The sequence below is a fragment of the Aptenodytes forsteri genome, unplaced genomic scaffold, assembly GCF_000699145.1.
Source record: "Aptenodytes forsteri isolate BGI_AS27 unplaced genomic scaffold, ASM69914v1 Scaffold195, whole genome shotgun sequence".
NCBI lineage: Eukaryota > Metazoa > Chordata > Aves > Sphenisciformes > Spheniscidae > Aptenodytes > Aptenodytes forsteri.
In genome coordinates, this window is record NW_008795317.1 from 2,686,710 (window position 1) to 2,711,122 (window position 24,413).

Sequence of the window (24,413 nt, forward strand, 5' to 3'; positions counted from 1 at the left end):
AAAACGTCTCCTTCAAAGAAAAAAGTCGTTGTCTTCTGCTTCACTGTATTAAAACTGACGGTTTGCATTTCAGAAATCTTGGTGAGTTGGACAGGTCACAGAAATTTTGCACCAGTACCTTATTGTAAGAGGTGCAGAGTGCCCTTGGTCCAGTGACTGCCACAGACAGCTTCTCAAGGTGCTGGGGAATTTGCAGGAGCAAGTCATTAGGGAGAAAAGAGAATAAATCAGTAACACAAACACAAATTCTAGACAAGAACAAAAATTGCTCCAAAGGTGTGAAAAATGGGAAGGTACTGGTACTGGCACTGCATCTGCCATCAGGAATGGTTGCAAAAATAAACAGGTGAAAATATCTCCTACAGTAAATGCCATAAAATCTGTTTTCAGCTGAAGTATTCTCTTAATTGATAAACGATGTTCAGTAAGAGCACATACATTCATTCCAAGGGCTCACCACATTTCGAAATCTAATTATTAATGAGGTTAGAGGATTTTAATTGGATTTAGAAATTGTGTCATATTTCTCCAGTAGCAGAACTTGCATCTTGCCTAACTTCTGCTTTTGCAGTCATATCTTGCAGTGTGGTTACAACGTGGATGTCTTAAGTCCTGAGCATGAGGCAGCACCACTGGTAAGATTCAAAGACGAAGCACCACTGGTAAGATTGAAAGACGAAGCTTTGAATCTTACCAGTACTATCCTCCTTCCCTGTGCCGCCTGGCTGAACGGGGAACAGAAGCATGGCTCTGCTGACTCCTTGCCTCCACGTATGTGGGAGACAGCGATGTCCTGCCGACGCTGTACAACCTCTCATCCTTCTGCGCAGTGATTTCATGCTTGCCTGTACTGCCCTTCACAATCCTGCCCTTACCACAGAAAGGAACTAACCAACCTTTTCGTATTTATAATACTTTAAGAAGATGTATGTGAAATGTTCTAAACATTAAACCAAACAGATCATATGCAGAAAGGATGCAATATTTTCAAGAATAGAATCTGTAAGAACGTCACTGTTCTATAATTATTTAAGGCTACACTGACAGGAAACAGATTCAATTCAAGAACTGTAATCTCTACATGGTATATTGGCAGACAGAAAAGTAATTAATTTGATAAACTCTTCCAAGTACTTCCTGTACTTTTGAACAAAGGTAAACAACAAAAAGCTATGAAAAAAAAGCACAGACAACTCTGAGGAAAACACAAATGCCTCTAATTTGTTTCTGATACTTTGTTCTTCAGAAATTCTGTTCCATGCTTAAGACCTAACTGAATGCACACACTGTATGTATAAGCCCTTATGCAGCGTTTAAGAAAAACAATATCTAAAGGCAGATTTCAAATACAAAAGTATAAGTTTGCATAAAGCAATAAGAAAAACAAAATTACAAACAAATCAGAAGAATGAGATCTAGGAAGAAAAAACAACATGACAGCTATTGATACTATAACTAATTCATAAAAATCCCAGGGCGAATCCAATTATTGGTGTGACTGGTTTTCCATGGCAAATCCACATTCTACTGCCTCAAAATTAAACATTCATTTCCATTCTTTATACATTCAGTTCCCAGCCTTTGTACAGTATAAATCCAAGTAAGCCAAACCTCCCTCTGTGAAGCACAGACTGGACCCGGATACCTTGGGAAAAGATCTAGAAAGAGATTCCTCTTCCCAAATGTGCCCAACACAGACTACTATAAATCTCTGCTGTGCCTAAATTAAGATTTCAATGTCTTCGAAATCTGAATGGTTAGATGTAAAACTGAAGCAACGCAACCTACAAACAGAAAAACAAGTCATGACACAGTTTAGTTTAATTTGGTTCTGTAAGAGGTTATTTGCTGCACCTTCCAAACTGATTTCTTCATTTGTTCAATGGTGATGTGTTAAGTATATTCTCCACTGGAATTAATTTGCTCAGTTCTTGCTGTTAAATACTGTACATTATTTTATAAAGCAAAACCTGCACAAAGAGACAGCCATCAAGCGACAACTTTCAGCTTTAGGAAAGAGCACCCAAATAGCCACATCCATTGAAAAATTGCTTTTGAACAGCTTCTAAGTCAGTGTTTCTATTATATGGAAAGCTGAAAGGATTGGGAAAATCTGAGCATTTTCCTTATGCATATAAAATTAATGCTGATTTTTTATTAAGTTCTACACTCAACATTACATTTCACAAACTGAGCAACAAAAAGGACTGAAAGAGACAAATTGTATTGTATTACTGCAAGACCATTCCTGTTTAAAGAAAGTTTTTGCATTATTTGTATTTAGTAAATAAAGCTTCTGTAAATGAAGCAGCAGTGCAATACCAGGGGGAAAAAAAAGCCTGTAATAATGTTTTAAATCTTTAAATCAATAAAAACTGAAAGCCTGGCTCTGCAAATAAACCTCTCAAAAGGCACCAAATAAACCAAGAAGTGGAACTACAATATCCTTTAAAAAGGACTTAATGAAATTGTTAAGTAGCGTGAGAATTTGAGAACCACGTGAAATATCTTTATTATAGCATACTCACTGTCTCCAATCTCACTGTACTTGGCTGTCTATACACCCTAAAGCCAGGATTGTTCAAAGGTATTATAAAGAAATTCAAGAGACAAACATTTGTCCTAATGAGAATGCTCGAGGGTACCACTAATTCTCTCAACAAAATCCAAAACTTCACTCTTCTACCCACCAAGGGCTACAACAGTCAGTGAGGTCCCACATTAGTAAGACATCACCATCATTTATAAGAAAAAGAATCGCTTGCTTTCCATACAGCGACAATTAAAAGTAAATGAAACTTACAGTTACAGGCCAAAAGAATATTCGAATTGGGAAGCTTTTTAAAAACATGTTTACTCAATAATCCACAATTTCAGTAATATGAATTAGATTCAGCAGGCAGTAAATTAATGTGATTCCAGTTAAAGTATTTGGGACAAATAGGAATCTCAGAAGCACTAATATTTCCCTAATTTTGGTGGAAGCCATGAGTGTTTATCTGATGGCAAACTCTCTTGTGATACCGCGGCTTCTCAACTGTGTCATTAGAAAGCTGTGTTTCCCAACCTGAACGTAAGCAAAGCAAACTTCTACTTTGGGTGTGAACATTCATTCAATTGCTGGCAAATCACTAGAAAAATAACTTACTGATGTTCTCTTCTCCAAGAAGGAAGGTAAAAACTCCTGGTCTGCTCTCTACTTCCAGCAAATGGCATACGGTAATCCCTAAAACAGCTCGGAAGGGACTCAAACGGATACCTATTTCAACCAAAGCCATAGTATTTCGCAGTCTTTCGACCTAACTTCCAACTGCTGACATTTTAAAGAAATCCGTATCAATTTATTTAACGAAAATATATTTTAGTAAAGTCGTGCTCTATGAGCTTCCTACATTGGAATACATGAATACAGGAAGTGCTTTCAACAGAAAGTTACATAGTTTTACAGTACAACCTGTCTAAGGAGATTTGGAAGGGACCAAACTAATGATCTGGTCTCTTTGGATTAGGCAGAAGTACAGGCAAGAGGGAAAAACCCAATTTATGCCATATATAGAGCTCGTTCCTGTCACAGATTGAAGAAACATTAGTTTGATGTCAAAGTTCACCTGATGCCCAAATGCTAGTATTTTTCAAACCAACTGCATATCAAAAAGTGAAAACTTACTTGTACTAAGCTCCTGGAAACTCAGTGTAAAACAACAGTATATTCGTATTTGCTATATTACTAAGTGTTCTCCACCGGTGGGTTTTTTTTCTTTTGCTCTACAGATCATTAACTTTTTCCCCAAGTGCAAATTATTGACCTTTAATCTGAATGCAGGCAGGTCAGAAGCTACAGTATTAGAGCAATACAAAAAGTACACAAAGAGGAGCTTACATTAATTTGGAGAACTTTACATAAAATGTTTCTGAATTGAAAACCACAAAACAAACCCAAACAAATACAGCATCAGGTGGATGGGGGAGAGACCGCTAATGTATCTGTGTACAGCAAGGCTTCTCTGACACCAAGGAAGTGTTTGACACTAAGTGAAGATTATATATTAAATCCCACCATTTTGCATGTTGTGCATTCTTTACGAAGGAATGTTGACCTCAATTTTTGTTTTTTACTTCCACAACAAATCTGTTGATTGTGACCGGGGATGATCATCTTCTTGAGAGACCAAACTCCCTTAAAACCTCGACTGCACTTTGTACCATCCATTACGATTCTAGTAAAGTATGCCATCTACATACTTGCTGTCCTTTGGATTCTTTCATTTCAGTCCAGTGATTGAGTTCATCTTCTCCTGAGCTGTTGAGACCTAAGGAAATCCACCCTATCATCTCTTTTCGTTTCATGCTGCGCTTATTATATACAGACAGTATGAGCGTCACATCTGAAAGCTGAAACAGTGCCACTTGGAAAACGAAGGTTTCTTTGTATACTGGATTTGGCTGTCCTCGGCGGATTGAAGTTTTGCATTTGGACATCTCTTGCCCCATCGAGTTCAGCAGTGTTAACTTAACATATGTATCTACAAAATAAATCATATTTTGGAATGTCAGGTATCTTAGAACAAAAGTTTTTGAGAATGAGATATTTACAAGACACAAGGATATGGTGTATACCAGGCTGACTGAACACAGCTTAGTTTAGACACATGAAAAGATGACAAGTAAGCAAAGTATTACAAACACAATAACAAATTAACTAGCTTCAGTACTATGTAAATGGGTTAAGTTAAAGGTATACCTCATAATCCTCTTCCCGTTGACCCCCCTTATTTGTCCTAAACAAACTTAAATTGCATTAACACTTAGCAAGCTCCAACTAGCCACAACACTGTAAAGCACACCACTGAATTTTCCGAGAATAAGAATAAACAAAGTAGAATGAAGGCAACTAATGAAGAGAAAAAAAAATAACATTGATGTGCAGTGATGATATCAAAACAGCCAGAATGAAATGCTTAAGAATAATCTCTGCATGGATGTGGCTCTCACTTCGGGCTTTCCAATTTTATTTATTTTAAAGACCAAAATGTAGCAAAGTGTATTCAAAGGTAGAAGTTTACACAATACAAAAAACTTCTTAATTCCTAGATTCATGAAGGAATACATTTAATACACCTTTAAAGAGAAATAAGTTTTTGCATCATTCAATATGGTTGTTTAAAACATAGCTTGTACAGTGCTCTTAGGAAATACATTTAAGAAGCTGATGCAAGTAAATGTGGTTAGCACACATTGGCTGTTAGTATTCGGGTATAAACCTTTATTTGTAAAGCTCTATTTTCATTTGACTAGAAGCACCAAGCCATGTTTCTGCAGAAGGATGCGCTATTTTCATTTGACTAGAAGGCACCAAGCCTGTTCCTGCAGAAGGATGCGCATTTCCTGAATTTATAAGATTGATTTTAAGAAATATAAAACTGTATGAAACAATCTGTTTTTTCATTCTTTATTCCTGTCATATTCATGTTAATGAATAATATCACTAGAAGATTGGAGTTTATATAAAAAGATACACATCGAATATTTTCACTTTGCAGGTACACTGAAATCCCAACATCCATAATCAGAGATAAATGCAACTTTTGCATTAGAGAGTGCCACAAATAATAAAGATACACTTTTATAAACCAATATGGTAGGCAGCCGTGGATAGCTTTACTGCTGGCAAGTTTTCTTTTGCATGAAAAAGACAACATCCAATTAGTTTCTACAGGAACTCACCTCGGATTATATAAACCTGTCCACCTATCAAGTGTTTTAGACAACAGAACAGTCCGTCTGACAACAGGGGGTGGAAAGCAGTAAAAGAAATAATGACCAGATGTCAATAGTTGGGTGAGAGAGGATCAAAGGTTAAAGTTTAAGAGGAAATACTATTCACTGGAGTGGAAGAACACAAAACCTTAGTAGCACAGATCAGAAAAAGGATTGAACGAAAGGATTGTTAGGTAAAATTTAATGAAATGAAAATTTTGTGCAGTTTTTGTGTAATCTTTAACAAAAATTACACCTCTTACATAATGGGTTATCTTAGCACTAATAGCTACTGGGTTCTAAAGCACACTAAACGTAGAAAGAATCATGCAAACGATTAGGTTACAGAAGACTGGGTAAAAAATCACTGTATCCTTTTTATCAAACCTTATGCTTTTTCATGCAAACTCCAGCATATTAAGAAAAACTGCACACAGTAATTATACTTCATATATTAAAAGCAATAAAATGAAAAATCACTGAACTGAAAACTAAGCTGGTTTTGCTCTTAGCTTTTATAATTACAGATATTTGATTGTAGTACTTCCATTCTTGAGTAGTGATGGACTTGGGCACGAGAATGACTCTCATCTAATCTCTAAAAATACCTGAGAGATGCTTACATCTGAAATTCAACTATGGGTCTCTATTTAAAATGTAAAGATCTCACTTGTTAAAATCCATGTATTTATGGATTTAACATGTGTTTGCATGCATACACACACATGCGTTTAATGTGCAAAAGCTCATACCCCGTTTCAACAAAATTTTAAAGGATACTAAGAAGCATCTCTTTCTCAGACAAAGTATTAACTGTCACGCAGGGAAACGAAGACACATTCTAACATCAAATGTTACTGCCTGCAGGATTTGGCCTATTTGCTTGTACTTAGTTGCTAAATGAGTTACTATAGAACATAAAAATATGCAGCAGAGGAGTACATACTACCAAGAAGCAGAAATGTAGGACTAAATCCGTATTTGCTGCAGAAGCATTTCACAAAAATTGCATAGGTTCACAACTCCTAGACTACAGAAAGGATCGCATGTGGGAAAGAATTGCTTCCCTTTCTAGCACAGTTTCTCAAGACCTGAATGAAAACTGACCTGTGCATGTACTTTGCAGCACTTCTCAGGATTTTGGACCACTGATGCTCCAAACAACAAATCTGAGCAGAGCGTTTCATCATCAACCCTACGGGCCTTAGTTTTCATTTTGTGGAAATGATGGCACAGAGAGAGGCTGGTATGTGTCCACGATGCAGTTGACAGGCAGTTAGGAAATGGCAGTGGTATGCACCTGGGTCCAGGAGTTTACAAGAAGGTGCTGCCACTGCCGGCGGGGGAGGGAGATGGCACAAAACAGCCCACAGGAGAAATTTGGATTCCACAACATTCTGTGCATGGTCTTACCAGACCTAGAAAGTGCATTAGTTTCCAGCTTTCTAGAAACAACAGAACTCCAAACCTGCATTTGCCTGAACAGAACCGGACTATTATTATTATGAACACCAAAACTTCCCCCCATCCTTCGCAGGCGACGACAAAAGGTAACACACAAGATCTTGTGTGTTACCACAAACTCCAAAAAGGTTAGACAGAACATGGTATTACAGGGCTATGTGCCATGTTCTATGCTGCTTTCTTGCAATCTGAAGCAGATTTTTGATCCCAGTGACACACACAACTGTTAGCTAGACAGCATGGGCCCAGAGAGCACATTTTGGGAATTAACATACCAGGGAATGAACATATCCGTCTTCAAAACAAGTACTGAACCCCCATCTAACTTGCATATTCTAAATATTAAGAAAAACTTGGCTTTCTCTAGAGATTCCAGAAAGATAAGCATAAGCCACCTACTGTTTTTTGCTTTAAGGGAACACATAGTCCCTTCTCTCCAGGTCTTCTCTCCTGTTCATTCCTTCCCCCACCCCAGTGCCCTTGGGCCTTCTTGGCTTTCCCCATCTATTTCTATGCTTTGTCTCCAAATAGGTGACTCTGGGGCAGCTACCTAATTATATAAAAGTATTAGAGATTCTTCTTTCGCCTTCCTTCTCTGGCCATGTTAACAAAGTCTGGCTCCATCAGTGTGAAAAGTATAGAGAAAGCAAAGCAGAGTAAGGCTGAGCCAAATGTAATGAACGAATGGAATAAAACATGGGTCAAGAAAGAAAGAGGAGATCATCAGTCTCAAGTTGTTTGGCTTACTTCCTAAACTCTGAACACAAAGTGAGATGTGCAAACCACTTATAAAATGTTGGCAGCCTGCTACATAATCTAGTAGTGTCAGATAATCTGCTAGTGCCATACAAATCTGGATATTAAGAAACAGAAAGAGGGGCTAAAACCTGAGCCTCCAGACAAAATCAAGAGGAACAGGTAGGTATGTCTGGCTACAACTTAAGTAAATCAGACTCATCATCTAAAAAACAATAAAAAACATTTTTAAAAAAGTTTGTTACTGAACTTTCTCAAGCTATATCAAAGAATTAGAGACAGTAAAAACATTCTGCATGTGTGACATTCCATCTGGCTCCAATTTAAAAGTATAAAAAGTTCACAGATATTTCACACAAACGTATTTTTGAGCAAATGCTTGAACACACAGTTCAAGTCCTTTCCGATGATGAACATTCCTTCTGCACAGTATATACGCCAAAGGTCTCAATTTGTTTCTCTGTTGTCTTCACTGACATTCCCAAGCTACATATATTACTACCACATAAGCAATTCAAGACGGCAGTACCAACCCCTCTAGGAACAGGAATAACTGTTCAGAGTGTTTATATTAATATTAGCTGGCATGTACTTTCTCTTTAAACACCAACTTTTTATTCTTGGCCTGTGATGTGAGGCATTAGTAATTTAGCAATTAATCATTATGATAAAGGTAATTTATTAGTCAGTCACCATGAAAAATTAAAACAGTCTTGTCAACTTACAATTAATATTTTGAATTTTAGATTTTTGCTATTTCCCAACTGACTAGAAATATAAAACATGAAACAGATTAGTTGATGATTGCTCTATTTCATTTTGATTGGGTAAGACTAAATGATAGGATTGAAGTCCTTGCTACCGAGAGCCCCACCAGTACAGATGCATTAGGATGAAAAAAGATTTTCACTCACTGGGTGGTCTGTTCGCTGCCAAGTTTTTGAAGTGGCTGCCTTTTATCACTTCTGCTGATAATCTTCCAGTTGTAGCGTTATAAAGGAGGCCAATAAGGATTTCTGGAGCTGAGCCATGTACCAGAGACTGACAAGAGGAGGTACTTTCACTGCAGGACACTTCTGACATGCTCATTTGAGAGTCACAACCCTGTAAAACAGATAAAAAGTTCTATGTATTTTATGCAACGATGTTACTGGGAAGTCAATTTTTAGAATAATGTACAGAAAATTAGGAAAGCAATGTACTGACAAGAACAGAAGTTCCATTCAATCACCCAGTAAGAAATGTACATCCTTAATATATCCTCAGTTCGCACATGTTAGAGGTAACAAAGACTAAAGCGGTCCGGAATTAAAATAGTTCTGAATTTTGTGTTTCCGTTGCTGCATAATTCAGGAGAAATAATAGCTGAAGATGAAGAGCAGCCTTTGTGGTCCCTATTTACTTCAATTACTAAGATAAGACCTGTAACATAATTTGTCAGCATCCTGGAGAACATTAAACGTTGGATCTTTTACTTTCCAAAAATGGAAAACACTAGTAGAACTTTGAAGATAATATAATGCAGGAAATTCTTATTCATCCTTTGTAAAGGTTATTCTCTAGACTGAGAATTTATGAGTAGCAAAATAACAGAACACATGCAAATAGAAAAATGCACTCTGTCTAGAATAAATTAGCTTACAAGGAATTTAATTGATCCAGGGATACAGAATTGCAATAGACCCTTTGTCTTGGGTGGGAGAGGAAGAATGCCATACTAAGGCTCAGCAAGTGACGCTTTAATTTTCACTCCACAAGCTTCCAAGGAATTCAAATCTCTCATGCAGTCTCACCATGTCACATCTTTGACGGGAGCTTCTAATATTAATTTTTATCATTTTAACCCCCCATTACTGGCCTTAAAAAAAGAAAAAAGTTAGACTAATGCTAATCATACCATAGTTGTTCCTACTTTCATTTCTTCATTTCATATACTGGCACATAGAGTTGTACCACTGAAAACAAGAAACTGGACGGAATCTAGCCAATGGCAGGGCAATTTGCTTGGTAGCCGGGAAGAGACTTTTGAATTATCAGTACATCCCTTTACGATTCTCTCAGAAAAAACATAAATTGGATCCACAGATTTTTCAAATATGGCTTGACTCATTTGGGAATCTGGCAGCACTCTTTCAAGGAGTCATGATGATTTTGTGAAGCTGATTCTTCCAGATTCCAAATGTCTCTATCATTTCCAGCAACAGCTGACATGGGCGCGAGATCAGTCCTAAAACCTAAATAGCACAAATCCTCATCAAGATAAAAGTTAACTTTAAAAGCGAGTAACTTAATCTGACATATAAAGCCCAAATGCATTACAGAATGTCAAATTATAGAAGACATGATACCTACAAGAAGAAATGATGAACCTACAATAATATCCTTCATACTGACATTTTAACTAGTTCTTCTCAATAGAACATTTCCAAGAAGTCTGGCAGAAGTTTCAAGTAGCAATCCAGTTCCTCATTAATAAACATTCACTGTTGTTAGCAAATGTATTCTTACTACTAAAGAAGGACCTCAACAAAATTCTCTGACTTCCATCCCCCAAGCTGCAAATTCTGAATTTTAAATCTTTGGTTATTTCTCCAAAAGTTCTTTATTCAATTCCAAGAATAAATTTCAAATGGGTTGCAAATTGTAAATTGTTGAAAATGAATTACAAGTATACATTCGTTCTCTGGTTCTTGGCACTCACAAAACAGGAAACTTTTGATTCCTAACTTCAGCAGCAGAATACAAAATGGAAGGTTTAAAAGAAAGATGACTTGATTCAGCCGTCACAGTACACACTGCACACCTGAAAGCCTCAGCCTGTCACAACTGCAGCTATTACTTAAGTTTTCTGGTCTTTTAAAATTGTATCACATTATCCCTATGGTGCTTATTCATCTTATTATTTTGTTGGGCCAGGAATTTAACCACGGTCAACCTGATACTGTTCAAAGCTTAGGTCTGAAATTTGATTGTGATCATGCTGCAAGTCCACAAAAAAGACATAACACAAAGCGAGCAGCTGGGTAACACTCCCTCGCAAACCATCAAAGGGCTTTGACATCAGTACTGACAGAAGGACATGGTAGCACTTTTTCCAAATTGTGACTTATGTGTACAGTTTACTGATGTTCTAACAGGCACTCAGTCTAAATCAGTTTATGACAGTTAAACTGATTACAGTGGGTACCAGAATAAGGTTTAGAATGCTAGAAATAGGAAATAGTAAATGAGCGATGACTGAGAGGGAATGAGTCCTGAAGTACCTTGAAAAAGAAGACAAGTAGCTTCTGTGTGATATAATAGAGAAGGGGGAAAACAACTGAAAAATGAAACAAATGTGATATTACAAAGTTACATAAGAATGGGCTAGAAATATCATTCCTTTACAGCAGAACCCTGAGTGGATGTGAGAAAGACAAGACTGCATTTGTCAAGGCCAAAGAAAAGGATCTCACCAGCTGAATGGTGGGATAAGAAGACCAAGGTGATGCTTCAGGTCTGTAAATGGATGGAAATGCAGCTAAGTGGCTGTACCTTAGAAGTGCTGCACAGAAAGAATTGGTAGGTGTAGCTTTGATGAAAATCTGGAGAGAGGGTCTAACTTAAATGTTTTGCTACAGTGTTTTCTAAAACAAAATATTTTGCCTTTAAGACAGGTGGCAGGTTTGAAACAAACAAAAGCATGTTGTTTAATCCTTAGTGTGTAATAAACTTATGAATCTCCTTCCTCCAAAAAGTTGTGGTGACAGAAGTTTAAAGACATTAAAATAAAGCAACCAAATTCACTGAAGAAACAATCTAAACAATATTTTATTTTCCATTTCACATTAAAAAAAAGACTCCAACCCATTTTGTTTCATGCTAACCCAAATGTATTTGAAAAAATACTCTGCTTTTCAGTTATGAACTGGAAAATCCTAATATAAAAGAAAGTGAGACATTAAGAATAAAAATGAAGCAGTGAGGTGAGGTGCGAAGCAGATTAGAAGACAGACTGATGTTACCGGGTAAAAACAGGGTTAAACGACATAAACCAAAGTATAATTTCTGTGTCTATGATAAGGGAGAAAACAGAGAATTTGGGGGTAAGTAGGCAAAAGACATGAGAAAAAGGGGAAGGTGAGGTAGTATTTTGTCAGTTTTCTTTTGAAAGAAAACAGAAAGATCCTATGAGGAAGAGAAGAAGAAACGGGAATCAGGGAAGGTAAGGAGACAGCTGAGATCAACAGGGCTCAGATCAACAACTGAAGAAAGACTTTTCATTGCAGGACAGTTAAAATCAGGGATACTGAGTATTATTAGATGTCTCCTCAAAAGTATTTTCTCCAGCACAGTTTATTGTTCACATAGGGGAAACCCATTCACTGTTTTAAGTAAGGTATTCTGTGATAATCACGTCTGTTGGTAAGTAACCTGACTTTGTGTTAAGTCCATAAGCTGCACTAGAATTGAAAATAACAGGTTTTCAAGTCTCTGTTCAGAGGTTTTTTTCTGTTTACATAGTCAAAATTCAAGAGTGCTAACAAACTCATCAATAAAAAAGCAAGACAAGAAGTTACATTTTTACCTGCTCAAAATATAAGCTTCATGATCACGTGTCAAATTATAAAATATTAACACTGAAATTGCTAATTGGTACAACAGGAATATAAACTTAGCTACAACGAAGCTTTCATCTCATGACAACATTACAGTGCTACCAGATGCTTTTCATTGCCATACAGATCTGCATTCAATCTATCTGTAAATCTATCTGTAGGCTACTTTGATACTGTAGCTTCACTGTGGGAAACGTACTATTTAGACCAAAAGTTACTATTTGTTTTAAATAATCTGTCTACGTAAGTTTATTTTTATAACTCTTCCCTCTCTTCCTCTATAAACATTGTGTGTATTTTAATAAGCAGGGAAAAAAAGGACTAAGATCCATAATAGCAAAAGCCTTTCAAGGCCTAGTAAGAACTGTTGTAAAATCTTAAATGCAGATTTTTAAGAACTTAGATGAACAGTCAAGGTATTGATGATCTGGCCACAGTGCCAGGAGCTGTCTCTTGAGGTTGTCTCCAGGATATTAATGCTAAATCTCTAACCTATTTTTGTCAATTTAGCCATAACAAAAATATATTATTAACAGTAAACACAAGCAAAAAAACATTAGGTAAAGTCTATTCCAAATATTTGGTTCAAAGGTCTGTATTACTACAGTAAATTACAAATTTTCAGCTTTTCAATTTTATAACACAGAGCTTTGCGCAAAGGACCTAAACCTTTCCCATATACACCGCAGGATAGTACTCTGCTACAAAGTTAGGTGGATTTTATTTGATCAACCCTTACAAGAATAGGTGCTTTTGACTGGATTATGAGAGTAATATGTGTTATATTCTACAAAACCTTAATTACTAATTCTCCAAACTATTGTCCTTGATGACGTCTTTGCATATATCATATAGTGAAGAAACATCACTTTTTAATAAATATATAATAAAAACACTCCCATTAAGTGGTATTTGTATTTCACCTGTTCCTATTGTACAAAAGTTGGCAATCAAAAAAAGAACGCTCTTTTTTCCCTAGTGCCAATGGAAGTGAACACATATAACGCATGATGTCAGACCTGAACCCCTAACAAGTATTTTCAATAATCTTTTTCTCTGCTCTCTGACAACATAGAGAATCCTCTATTTGCAACAATGATAATATATGTAAAATGTATTTATTTGTCTTCCTGCACCATAATTCCATGGAAACAGGATATTTGTGACTTACATATTCATCTCCTACTGTTGTTTTTCTATACCCTGAAGTTCTGCTTATAAGTTCTGCTTATAAATTCTGCTTTTAAGCCAACTGGAGTTAATCACAGGGAATAATGTGGCCATGCTCTGAGGGCAGTTAAAAGTTCATTTTCCTCATTGCACAGGTTAAAATCATGCCTCTGTAGGCTTACGAAACAAGAACATCTGATTCTCTTGGCTTTTCAAAATATACACAGGAAAGATGAAACCTTGCTGACAATCCTTCAGCAACAAAAATCTGATTCACAGCATGTTACTTGTCAAAATGTCTTTCTCAAATTTTAAATGTTAATGTTATACCACTAATCTCTTAAAGAACTTTTTTGCACATTACTTTCTTCTACTTCTGTATCAATACAACTGAGAGGTTAGGGAAGGAAATTTGGATCCTCGTAGGCAAAAGAGGGAACTGAATCCAGGTCTCCAACATTTTAGATAAAAGTACTCATCTCTCTTCATCACCAGCCCAGTGCTGAGCCCTGAAGCTACGGTTCCACTTTGAGGCAAAGGCTTGCTGAGGTGATGAAAGCACTCGGGCACCAAACAGGCTCCAGACCAGCTCTTAGCCTGCAGCCCATCCCCGTCTTCTGCTCTGAGAGCCAGAGAGGAGGTGAAAACTGAACCTAGAGGCTCCACATCTCTCATTATTGGCATAAGCACTAGATACTTTATAAAAACATGTTTCAAAGCTAAAATACTTTCCAAAAAATGTCAAGATCATTCCTGGGAAAGAGAACTTAAACCACCTGAAGAACTCAGCCCTGAAAACAGAGGGATGTAAAATAATTAGGGATGTCAAAGAACGGAGCTTTATAATTTTGAATTCTGGCATCTAAATCCCACTTACGTGCTATACTGGACACTTTGATGCTTTTGCAGAGATGTTTGCCTCAGTTCCTCATCACTTCTGCTTCTGTTTCCCCTAACTCATGGAAGAACTGTGAGGATCGATACACTTGAAAAAAGGAAGTCCTCAAAAATACGAGACTCATAATAAAACAGTTCTTTAAACTAAACAATTGATACTCTTTCTGTATACTAATACCTGCTGAAGTATCAACTTTTTGTTTGTAAAGGTAGAACTCAAATGTTACATGATGCTCAAAACAATATTAAATGTTTGAAATATTCAGGTTATTAAGCTTAATAAGAATGAAATTTAGCAAAGATGTTGCAAAATAAGAATTAAATGAAGAAGCAATTGCCAAAAAGGTGTTTTTTTTTTTTTTTTTTAAAGGTTTCTTTCTGTACTGTATACCACTGTCATTTTGAGGCTTTGGCAATTTTAAAAAATACCTGATTTTAAATGGTGTCAATCTGGATGTTCCAGGGGTTTGGGGTTTTGGTTTTTTGTTTTGTTTTGTTTTAAAGAAAACCAATACTTTTGAAATCGTACAAAGCTACCTATCTTCACAACATGTTAGGGAGGAAATTTCAATTCCTATTGTAGCTGGCTGTCCTGTATAGTAAAATTAAGAGAACACATAGTTATCAGTATTTTGCTTTAAACTAACAACCTGAACTTGCAAACATTGAAACATATAGTTTTAGGCATCTCACAAAGATTCAAGTTTAGGAAAGCATTGTTATTTATGCCTGGTAATTATCTGTTTTTTTTGCTTAATAGCTTCCTTGAAGCACTTCCAATTAGGTATAATGTGCATTTTTATTCATGTAGTTAACACTTTACTGTATTAATATCTAAGTCAACTTCAATCACAAACATGAAAGTAAATATTCTAATAATATTTCCATTATGCAACTTGATTTTAGGAAACAAAACATATTTATTTTGGGTAGAATGGCATGCTTTAAAAATTACCAGGATTTCCTATTCAAAAATTCCAATTTAAAAATCTTTAGCAAAAAAATATATTCAACACTGATGTTATTCACATCAAATATGGAATTGTTTTGATTATTACACTACCATTAATGTAGTTGAAAATCAGATTCTCTGAAGTGATAAAATTCACACTTCTCATCAAAAGATTCTGCTTTACCTTGTTTTTTACTCTCAACAGAAAAAAACTTCTGCATGCAGACTTTTACAAAACACATTGTTTTCTCACAGATGAAACACTGGAAAATGGAGATCAAATGAAAAATAATAATTCTTTCATTCACTACAGTCAAGGGACTAAAACCTTAAAAATTCTATGCACAGCTTTAATTTACCATAGATACTATAATGTACAGAGTTATAAAACCTCCTTAGATACATGATGATACTATACAAATTTAAATTTTAATGTAGTTTAAAATTAATTTATTTTAATAAAATTTAAAACCTTTGTGGGTTTTCTAATAAGAATACAGTATTATTAAAATAAGGTTTGTTTTCAACTTTGGCATACCATAATTTAGTCATAAAATGAAACTGACAAAATAAAATGTATATATTCTTAATGACGGCAAAACAACATTCCACTTTTCTGAAAGATTTTGAACAAGTTCACAGCAAGATTTCTGTGTTGCTTTTCATACTTCATGAGAATTTACTATTAGTACTTTGTGTCTAAAAGTTTTTAAAATTATCAGCTCTGCAGAACAAAACATTAATTCTCTACAGAAAAGGAAACATTTTAGGTTTTCCATAACTTCTATTTGTCTGCATTTAAATTATACCTTTGGCTTCCTTGCCACATTACGAAAGGTCACCTAGTTGTTCCATAGACTTAATGGGCCTGCAATTTGCACAGCAAACCCGAGCAGCAGTGCAGGCAATTGGAAATGAATGTACAATGGAATTTACAGCATTTACAAAAGTGCTCTGTTTTTACATTGCAAAAGTCTACCAGCTTTTTATACAGCCATGGGCGAGGGGAGGAAAAGAGGCAAGAGGCCTTTTATTATAGAATTCTGTTTTCTGAGATAAGACATGTAGCATAAAGAAACATTCAAGCACTAAAAGCTGTTAGATGTTTGTGCTAGCAATTTAGTTAAGAACATCTGACACAAAATGCAGACATTTTACCTGCACTCCTGATGAAGCTATGCTAACAGCTCCTACCCAGACTCACTCACACCTCCCCCTCTCTTTACTCCCTGTCAAACTTGTAAGACCATGGAGATGTTACTGTGGGACAGCTTCCAAGACCACAGACTTCTCTAAATGACAATGCTCTGTCCAGATGGAGTTACTCTCTATGCTCATTGGGGACATCGGTGACAAATAATTTCATTTTTCTCTTTCTCTCTTGATTACACTCTTTCAAACTGGGAACAGAGAAAAAGATTCAGTGATCAGACGGTAAGCATAATTTAGGAGTAGTCAATCTATCGACTAGTATTTGATTGCATAAACATTCATGCAATTATTTTTCACAATGAACAAATCTGTAACATTAAAGGTATGTTTATAATGCATTTGTCAGTTAAACTATTTGCGATTAACGGTTCACCCAGCCCTAATTTAATCTGCTAGTGGTACCCCTTTTGATTTGTTCAGGTCACGTTTAATCTCATGATCTGAGGATCACCCAGGTGTTTGCAGTTGCAAGGGATCTGCTTCAGTTCTTAGAGCTATCATACACACCACAAAGAAGGGCAAGAGGTGGAGATAAGCTGGATTCTCCTGGGGCCAGCTGACAGCTGACTAAGCCCAACAGAAAGACAGGAGCTGTGAAAGATGCAGCTCAAGGTCAGACAATATGAGGGCCAAGCCTGGCAAGAGGCTAACATACTAAGACTAAAAGGATCCCTTGCTAAAGGCACCCTATGAACAGAAATGTTTATCTGATACCAAATACAGGCTGCTTGAATATACAAAAGAAGCGATGACCCGGATATCCTCAAGTCTGAAATGAAGAACATTAATGACGAACACTTACGTTATACTGCAAAGCATAGAAGAAGAATCACCCAGTAAGTAAACCAAAAACTAAAAGTTCCACAAAAGTGTAAGTTATAAATTTGCAGACTAGGTAACTTCACCTGTTTGTGCAACATCTCTGATTAGGATTTCCCCCAATGGAAATAAATTGGAGGAAAACACTGCACGTGCTTTTGCTGAAGGGTGCTCAAACCTGCAAACAGAACTGTTTCTGTGCTTCTCCTTTTCCTTGTTTCCTTGAAAGACAGTAACAAAAGTGAGAAGATGTTTGTGTGTACACATACATGCAAACAAGAAAGAATTCAAATTATAAGAAAATAAAATAGTTGGGAAACTCAGTATCTCTTCGGGAAACAGAAATTTCAGTTGGATTCATAAGTTAAAGAATATATCTCCACTGAAAATGTTGCTTGAGGAAGATTTAAGCAGCAGCTTGTAGTCTTCAAAAGTGGAAATTTCATACTAGTGACTACCTTGATAATCTTTACTTGTAACTCCTACAAAGCCACTTCTGGGAAATTTACAGTATGTTTTCATAGTATGATTATCTTCCTTACTGCTCTTTGAAATTGCAATCCAGGTTGGGAGATCATACTTATGCCACAGAGAACGATAGTCTGAGAATCCCACAGATACCCGATGAAATTCTCATTTTTCTAACTTTATGTATTGATGAGCTTTTTTTTTTCCATTTTATTTTTTTAAAGATGATCAAAACTAGAAATACGATTCTAGACAGTATGTTTGTCACTGATGGACTGGCTTTCTGAGGAAGTAAGAGTATTGCTCAAGAGGATTACTTTGATTTAATCTAGAACAGTCATTCACAGCCTGTCATTTGACTGAGGGCATTTTAGAGACTGAAAAGCATCATCACACACTCAAAATAGTAATACCATGTCTGAAACATAGTTTCCACTACTTGCTGATCCAAATATCAAAGACTGTGGGGATCAAACCGAGTAAATAACTTTTTTCAAGCAACTCACTGATTAAAGGCAAAAGATACCAGTTTTTAATTGTTATTTTACTCAGTGCACAGATATTAAGATAGAGACAACAAACAATCTTTATTCTGGATACGTGACCAACTGAGGATTTTTACAAATAGATGAAAATCTTTACATTGCTGACTTCAAAGAATTCTCCCAGTTTATGAAAGTTCTGGTTTTAATCAGATTCTCTGAAGTGATAAAATTCACACTTCTCATCAAAAGATTCTGCTTTACCTTGTTTTTTACTCTCAACAGAAAAAAACTTCTGCATGCAGAATTTTACAAAACACATTGTTTTCTCACAGATGAAACACTGGAAAATGGAGATCAAATGAAAAATAATAATTCTTTCATTCACTACAGTCAAGGGACTAAAACCTTAAAAATTCTATGCACAGCTTTAATTTACCATAGATACTATAATGTACAGAGTTATAAAACCTCCTTAGATACATGATGATGCTATACAAATTTAAATTTTAATGTAGTTTAAAATTAATTTATTTTAATAAAATTTAAAACCTTTGTGGGTTTTCTAATAAGAATACAGTATTATTAAAATAAGGTTTGTTTTCAACTTTGGCATACCATAATTTAGTCATAAAATGAAACTGACAAAATAAAATGTATATATTCTTAATGATGGCAAAACAACATTCCACTTTTCTGAAAGATTTTGAACAAGTTCACAGCAAGATTTCTGTGTTGCTTTTCATACTTCATGAGAATTTACTATTAGTACTTTGTGTCTAAAAGTTTTTAAAATTATCAGCTCTGCAGAACAAAACATTAATTCTCTACAGAAAAGGAAACATTTTAGGTTTTCCATAACTTCTATTTGTCTGCATTTAAATTATACCTTTGGCTTCCTTGCCACATTACGAAAGGTCACCTAGTTGTTCCATAGACTTAATGGGCCTGCAATTTGCACAGCAAACCCGAGCAGCAGTGCAGGCAATTGGAAATGAATGTACAATGGAATTTACAGCATTTACAAAAGTGCTCTGTTTTTACATTGCAAAAGTCTACCAGCTTTTTATACAGCCATGGGCGAGGGGAGGAAAAGAGGCAAGAGGCCTTTTATTATAGAATTCTGTTTTCTGAGATAAGACATGTAGCATAAAGAAACATTCAAGCACTAAAAGCTGTTAGATGTTTGTGCTAGCAATTTAGTTAAGAACATCTGACACAAAATGCAGACATTTTACCTGCACTCCTGATGAAGCTATGCTAACAGCTCCTACCCAGACTCACTCACACCTCCCCCTCTCTTTACTCCCTGTCAAACTTGTAAGACCATGGAGATGTTACTGTGGGACAGCTTCCAAGACCACAGACTTCTCTAAATGACAATGCTCTGTCCAGATGGAGTTACTCTCTATGCTCATTGGGGACATCGGTGACAAATAATTTCATTTTTCTCTTTCTCTCTTGATTACACTCTTTCAAACTGGGAACAGAGAAAAAGATTCAGTGATCAGACGGTAAGCATAATTTAGGAGTAGTCAATCTATCGACTAGTATTTGATTGCATAAACATTCATGCAATTATTTTTCACAATGAACAAATCTGTAACATTAAAGGTATGTTTATAATGCATTTGTCAGTTAAACTATTTGCGATTAACGGTTCACCCAGCCCTAATTTAATCTGCTAGTGGTACCCCTTTTGATTTGTTCAGGTCACGTTTAATCTCATGATCTGAGGATCACCCAGGTGTTTGCAGTTGCAAGGGATCTGCTTCAGTTCTTAGAGCTATCATACACACCACAAAGAAGGGCAAGAGGTGGAGATAAGCTGGATTCTCCTGGGGCCAGCTGACAGCTGACTAAGCCCAACAGAAAGACAGGAGCTGTGAAAGATGCAGCTCAAGGTCAGACAATATGAGGGCCAAGCCTGGCAAGAGGCTAACATACTAAGACTAAAAGGATCCCTTGCTAAAGGCACCCTATGAACAGAAATGTTTATCTGATACCAAATACAGGCTGCTTGAATATACAAAAGAAGCGATGACCCGGATATCCTCAAGTCTGAAATGAAGAACATTAATGACGAACACTTACGTTATACTGCAAAGCATAGAAGAAGAATCACCCAGTAAGTAAACCAAAAACTAAAAGTTCCACAAAAGTGTAAGTTATAAATTTGCAGACTAGGTAACTTCACCTGTTTGTGCAACATCTCTGATTAGGATTTCCCCCAATGGAAATAAATTGGAGGAAAACACTGCACGTGCTTTTGCTGAAGGGTGCTCAAACCTGCAAACAGAACTGTTTCTGTGCTTCTCCTTTTCCTTGTTTCCTTGAAAGACAGTAACAAAAGTGAGAAGATGTTTGTGTGTACACATACATGCAAACAAGAAAGAATTCAAATTATAAGAAAATAAAATAGTTGGGAAACTCAGTATCTCTTCGGGAAACAGAAATTTCAGTTGGATTCATAAGTTAAAGAATATATCTCCACTGAAAATGTTGCTTGAGGAAGATTTAAGCAGCAGCTTGTAGTCTTCAAAAGTGGAAATTTCATACTAGTGACTACCTTGATAATCTTTACTTGTAACTCCTACAAAGCCACTTCTGGGAAATTTACAGTATGTTTTCATAGTATGATTATCTTCCTTACTGCTCTTTGAAATTGCAATCCAGGTTGGGAGATCATACTTATGCCACAGAGAACGATAGTCTGAGAATCCCACAGATACCCGATGAAATTCTCATTTTTCTAACTTTATGTATTGATGAGCTTTTTTTTTTTCCATTTTATTTTTTTAAAGATGATCAAAACTACAAATACGATTCTAGACAGTATGTTTGTCACTGATGGACTGGCTTTCTGAGGAAGTAAGAGTATTGCTCAAGAGGATTACTTTAATTTAATCTAGAACAGTCATTCACAGCCTGTCATTTGACTGAGGGCATTTTAGAGACTGAAAAGCATCATCACACACTCAAAATAGTAATACCATGTCTGAAACATAGTTTCCACTACTTGCTGATCCAAATATCAAAGACTGTGGGGATCAAACCGAGTAAATAACTTTTTTCAAGCAACTCACTGATTAAAGGCAAAAGATACCAGTTTTTAATTGTTATTTTACTCAGTGCACAGATATTAAGATAGAGACAACAAACAATCTTTATTCTGGATACGTGACCAACTGAGGATTTTTACAAATAGATGAAAATCTTTACATTGCTGACTTCAAAGAATTCTCCCAGTTTATGACAGTTCTGGTCAACTTTATGAAAGTTCTGGTTTTGCTAATGTGTTGAAGAAAGCCCTGGTGTTATGCTGGCATTTTTTTTCAAACCTTTAAATACCTGAAGACCAGGTGGACTTTGTTAACTCTGCCATGGCAGTGGCATGTACATTCAGAATGCTTTGACTGTCAACATTGGTCAGCATATCCCAGAAATGGTATGTAAGTACCACTTTGATAGCATTTTTATTAGCTCTATTATCCATGACTGTCAGCAATAACTGGAATCAAATTATTCTTGTATCTTACAAAAAAGTCCAGCAATAAAGGCTAGAAATGCAACCTAATTGAGAAATGTGGTGGATGTACAAGACTCAACTAAGGGCTCTCAGAACCTCATAAGAATTCAGAAGCTTGTTTCCAGAGAATTAGGATTTTTCATCTGGAAAAGCTTTATACTCTTTAAATTACTGATAGAACAGGAATCACAACCCTAGCTAGCCTAGACATGGCAGAATGACACACTTTGTTGCTTTGTGGAAAGCCTCCTGAACTGATCTTGGACTTGATTTTCAATGGACAAACAGCAGCAATATGGCCCATGCCTACGATGGTATAAGGCAGACCATTCTGATGACAAAGATCCTTCTCTTGATCACAGTGGAGATAGCGAATAACCCATGAAAGGGCTGAAGTACTGAATTTAGTTACAGAGTTTAAAGCAACTTGCAAGGACTATTGCCTCTTACTCTGAATTCATTCAAATAACTGGATATGAATTTCTGTACGGGTTGAGGAAACATTCTAGCATTTCTGGATAGCTCACTCGAGAGGCTTGCTCAGTCTGTGACAGAAATAACCGTATCACCCTCCATGACAGTAATCAATTATCAAAGCCAAGCAGCATATGTTGAAACTGGTCAACCATTTTGCTCCTGAGATGACAGAATGGCTGCAGTCACCTGAGACAAGTTGTGATTGTAAAAAAAAAATTCTTGAAAACTATCTAAAAGTGTTCTACAAAGTATCAAGGTTATTCTATATGGGACTGAAACAGTCTCACAGTCTCATTGCCTAGTCCAGTGCTTCTTGGATGAATACACTAATTATATGCCAAAATTTGCCATGAATGATTAGACATATTTACATAAGAAAAAATCACGAACAAATAGCACTGATTTGGAAAGCCAATTAATTTTTAACTGTGACAACTGAACTTATCTAGTGGGAGGTCCTTATCATCTGGTCGGATTCTATTTAAGTTCTTGAAACTTGCATCTGTCAGAACAGTGCAGATACAGTTGTCTTTGGGTTCTCCCCCCTCCCCATATCCTGATGAAGACCTGAGCAGAGAGCGCCATGGGTTAGCGCTTATCTTCTCAGCTGCCAGGAGCAGTGCTCAGGGAACACCACACAAAGGCAGACAAGTTCAGGCAGCCATGAGAAGACAACAGCTGCTGCTTGCCGATACTGCCATGAAATCTTGCACAACCAGCCAAACACAGGGAATCCACTTCATTTGCCAAGTACTGTCAAGCTCTCCTGCAGCCTCAGTAACATGATCACCATTTTCCAATCACCTAATAATTTTCTTCAAAGAAATCACGAGTCATCTTTCTTACTGTGTCAAAGGACTAATTCTGATCTTCCATGTTTTACACCACTAACTCAATTGAATTCAGCAAGCTATTCCTGAGATAAGAATGTGCTCAGTTTTTAAAGATAATTGCCCCTTACTTTGATGGACATAATTTTTACAAGCTAACTGAAAGCATTTATGCACCATCACATAGGAACTGATCCTTTAGGTAGACTTCTAGTTAAATAAAAGACTATGAGCAAAATCTTTGAGTCTTTTTTTTTCCCCTCTAGACAAGTCTTAGTCTTTTTTTTCATTAGCTGCTTTAACGTATTGTACTGGTAGCTACTATTTAGTAAAGATATGTTTATACACATGAATTTTAGTATTCAGCCTTCCAAATATGATCCTGAATAGACTATGCCATAAGAACACAGTAGTAAAGTCACCAATAGGCCTAAAACATTAGGATTTCCACAAAACCTGACAGCTCGACTCTATAATGGCCAAGAATTCACAAGAAAGAAATGCCACTCTGAAAGCTTTTTTCTGAGTTTATAAACCGATAAACATCCATTAGAAAGAATACTGAAGATGTGCCACACAAAGGGCAACATGGAACAAATGCCTTAAGTGCAATGCATAAACCAACATACACTAGACGATTAATCATCGTCCTCAAAGTGGACGTGCGTGTGCAAGAGCGAGCATTTTTATACACTGCATGCATAAATGCCTTCACTCAAAAAAACTATAATTAAAATAATTTTCGGACACTCTGGATATTTGACCTGGTTTCGGCAGGGATAGAGTTAATTTTCTTCCTAGTAGCTGGTACAGTGCTGTGGTTTGGATTTAGGATGAGAATAATGTTGATAACACACCGATGTTTTAGTTGTTGCTGAGCAGTGCTTACACTAGCCAAGGACTTTTCAGCTTCCCATGCTCTACCGACTGAGAAGGCTGGAGGTGCACAAGAAGCGGGGAAGGGGCACAGCCAGGACAGCTGACCCCAACTGGCCAGAGGGA

The 24,413-nt window shown here is 36.4% G+C and overlaps 1 protein-coding gene across 2 annotated transcripts in view; it reads right to left on the reverse strand.

Annotated features, from left to right (window-relative positions):
* Positions 1–4,209: 4,209 nt before the first annotated feature.
* Positions 4,210–24,413, reverse strand: part of SYT14 (synaptotagmin 14) — a 64,143-nt gene continuing 43,939 nt past the window's right edge. Inside the window, exons 5-7 of one of the 2 annotated variants that reach the window (XM_009279605.2) lie at positions 8,892–9,081; positions 5,725–5,781; positions 4,210–4,523 (exon numbers count right to left, since the gene is read on the reverse strand). In XM_009279605.2, the coding sequence (XP_009277880.1) occupies positions 4,210–4,523; positions 5,725–5,781; positions 8,892–9,081 (561 nt within the window). The remainder of the gene's footprint in view (positions 4,524–5,724; positions 5,782–8,891; positions 9,082–24,413) is intronic. The other variant, XM_009279606.2, reaches the window with a different exon arrangement.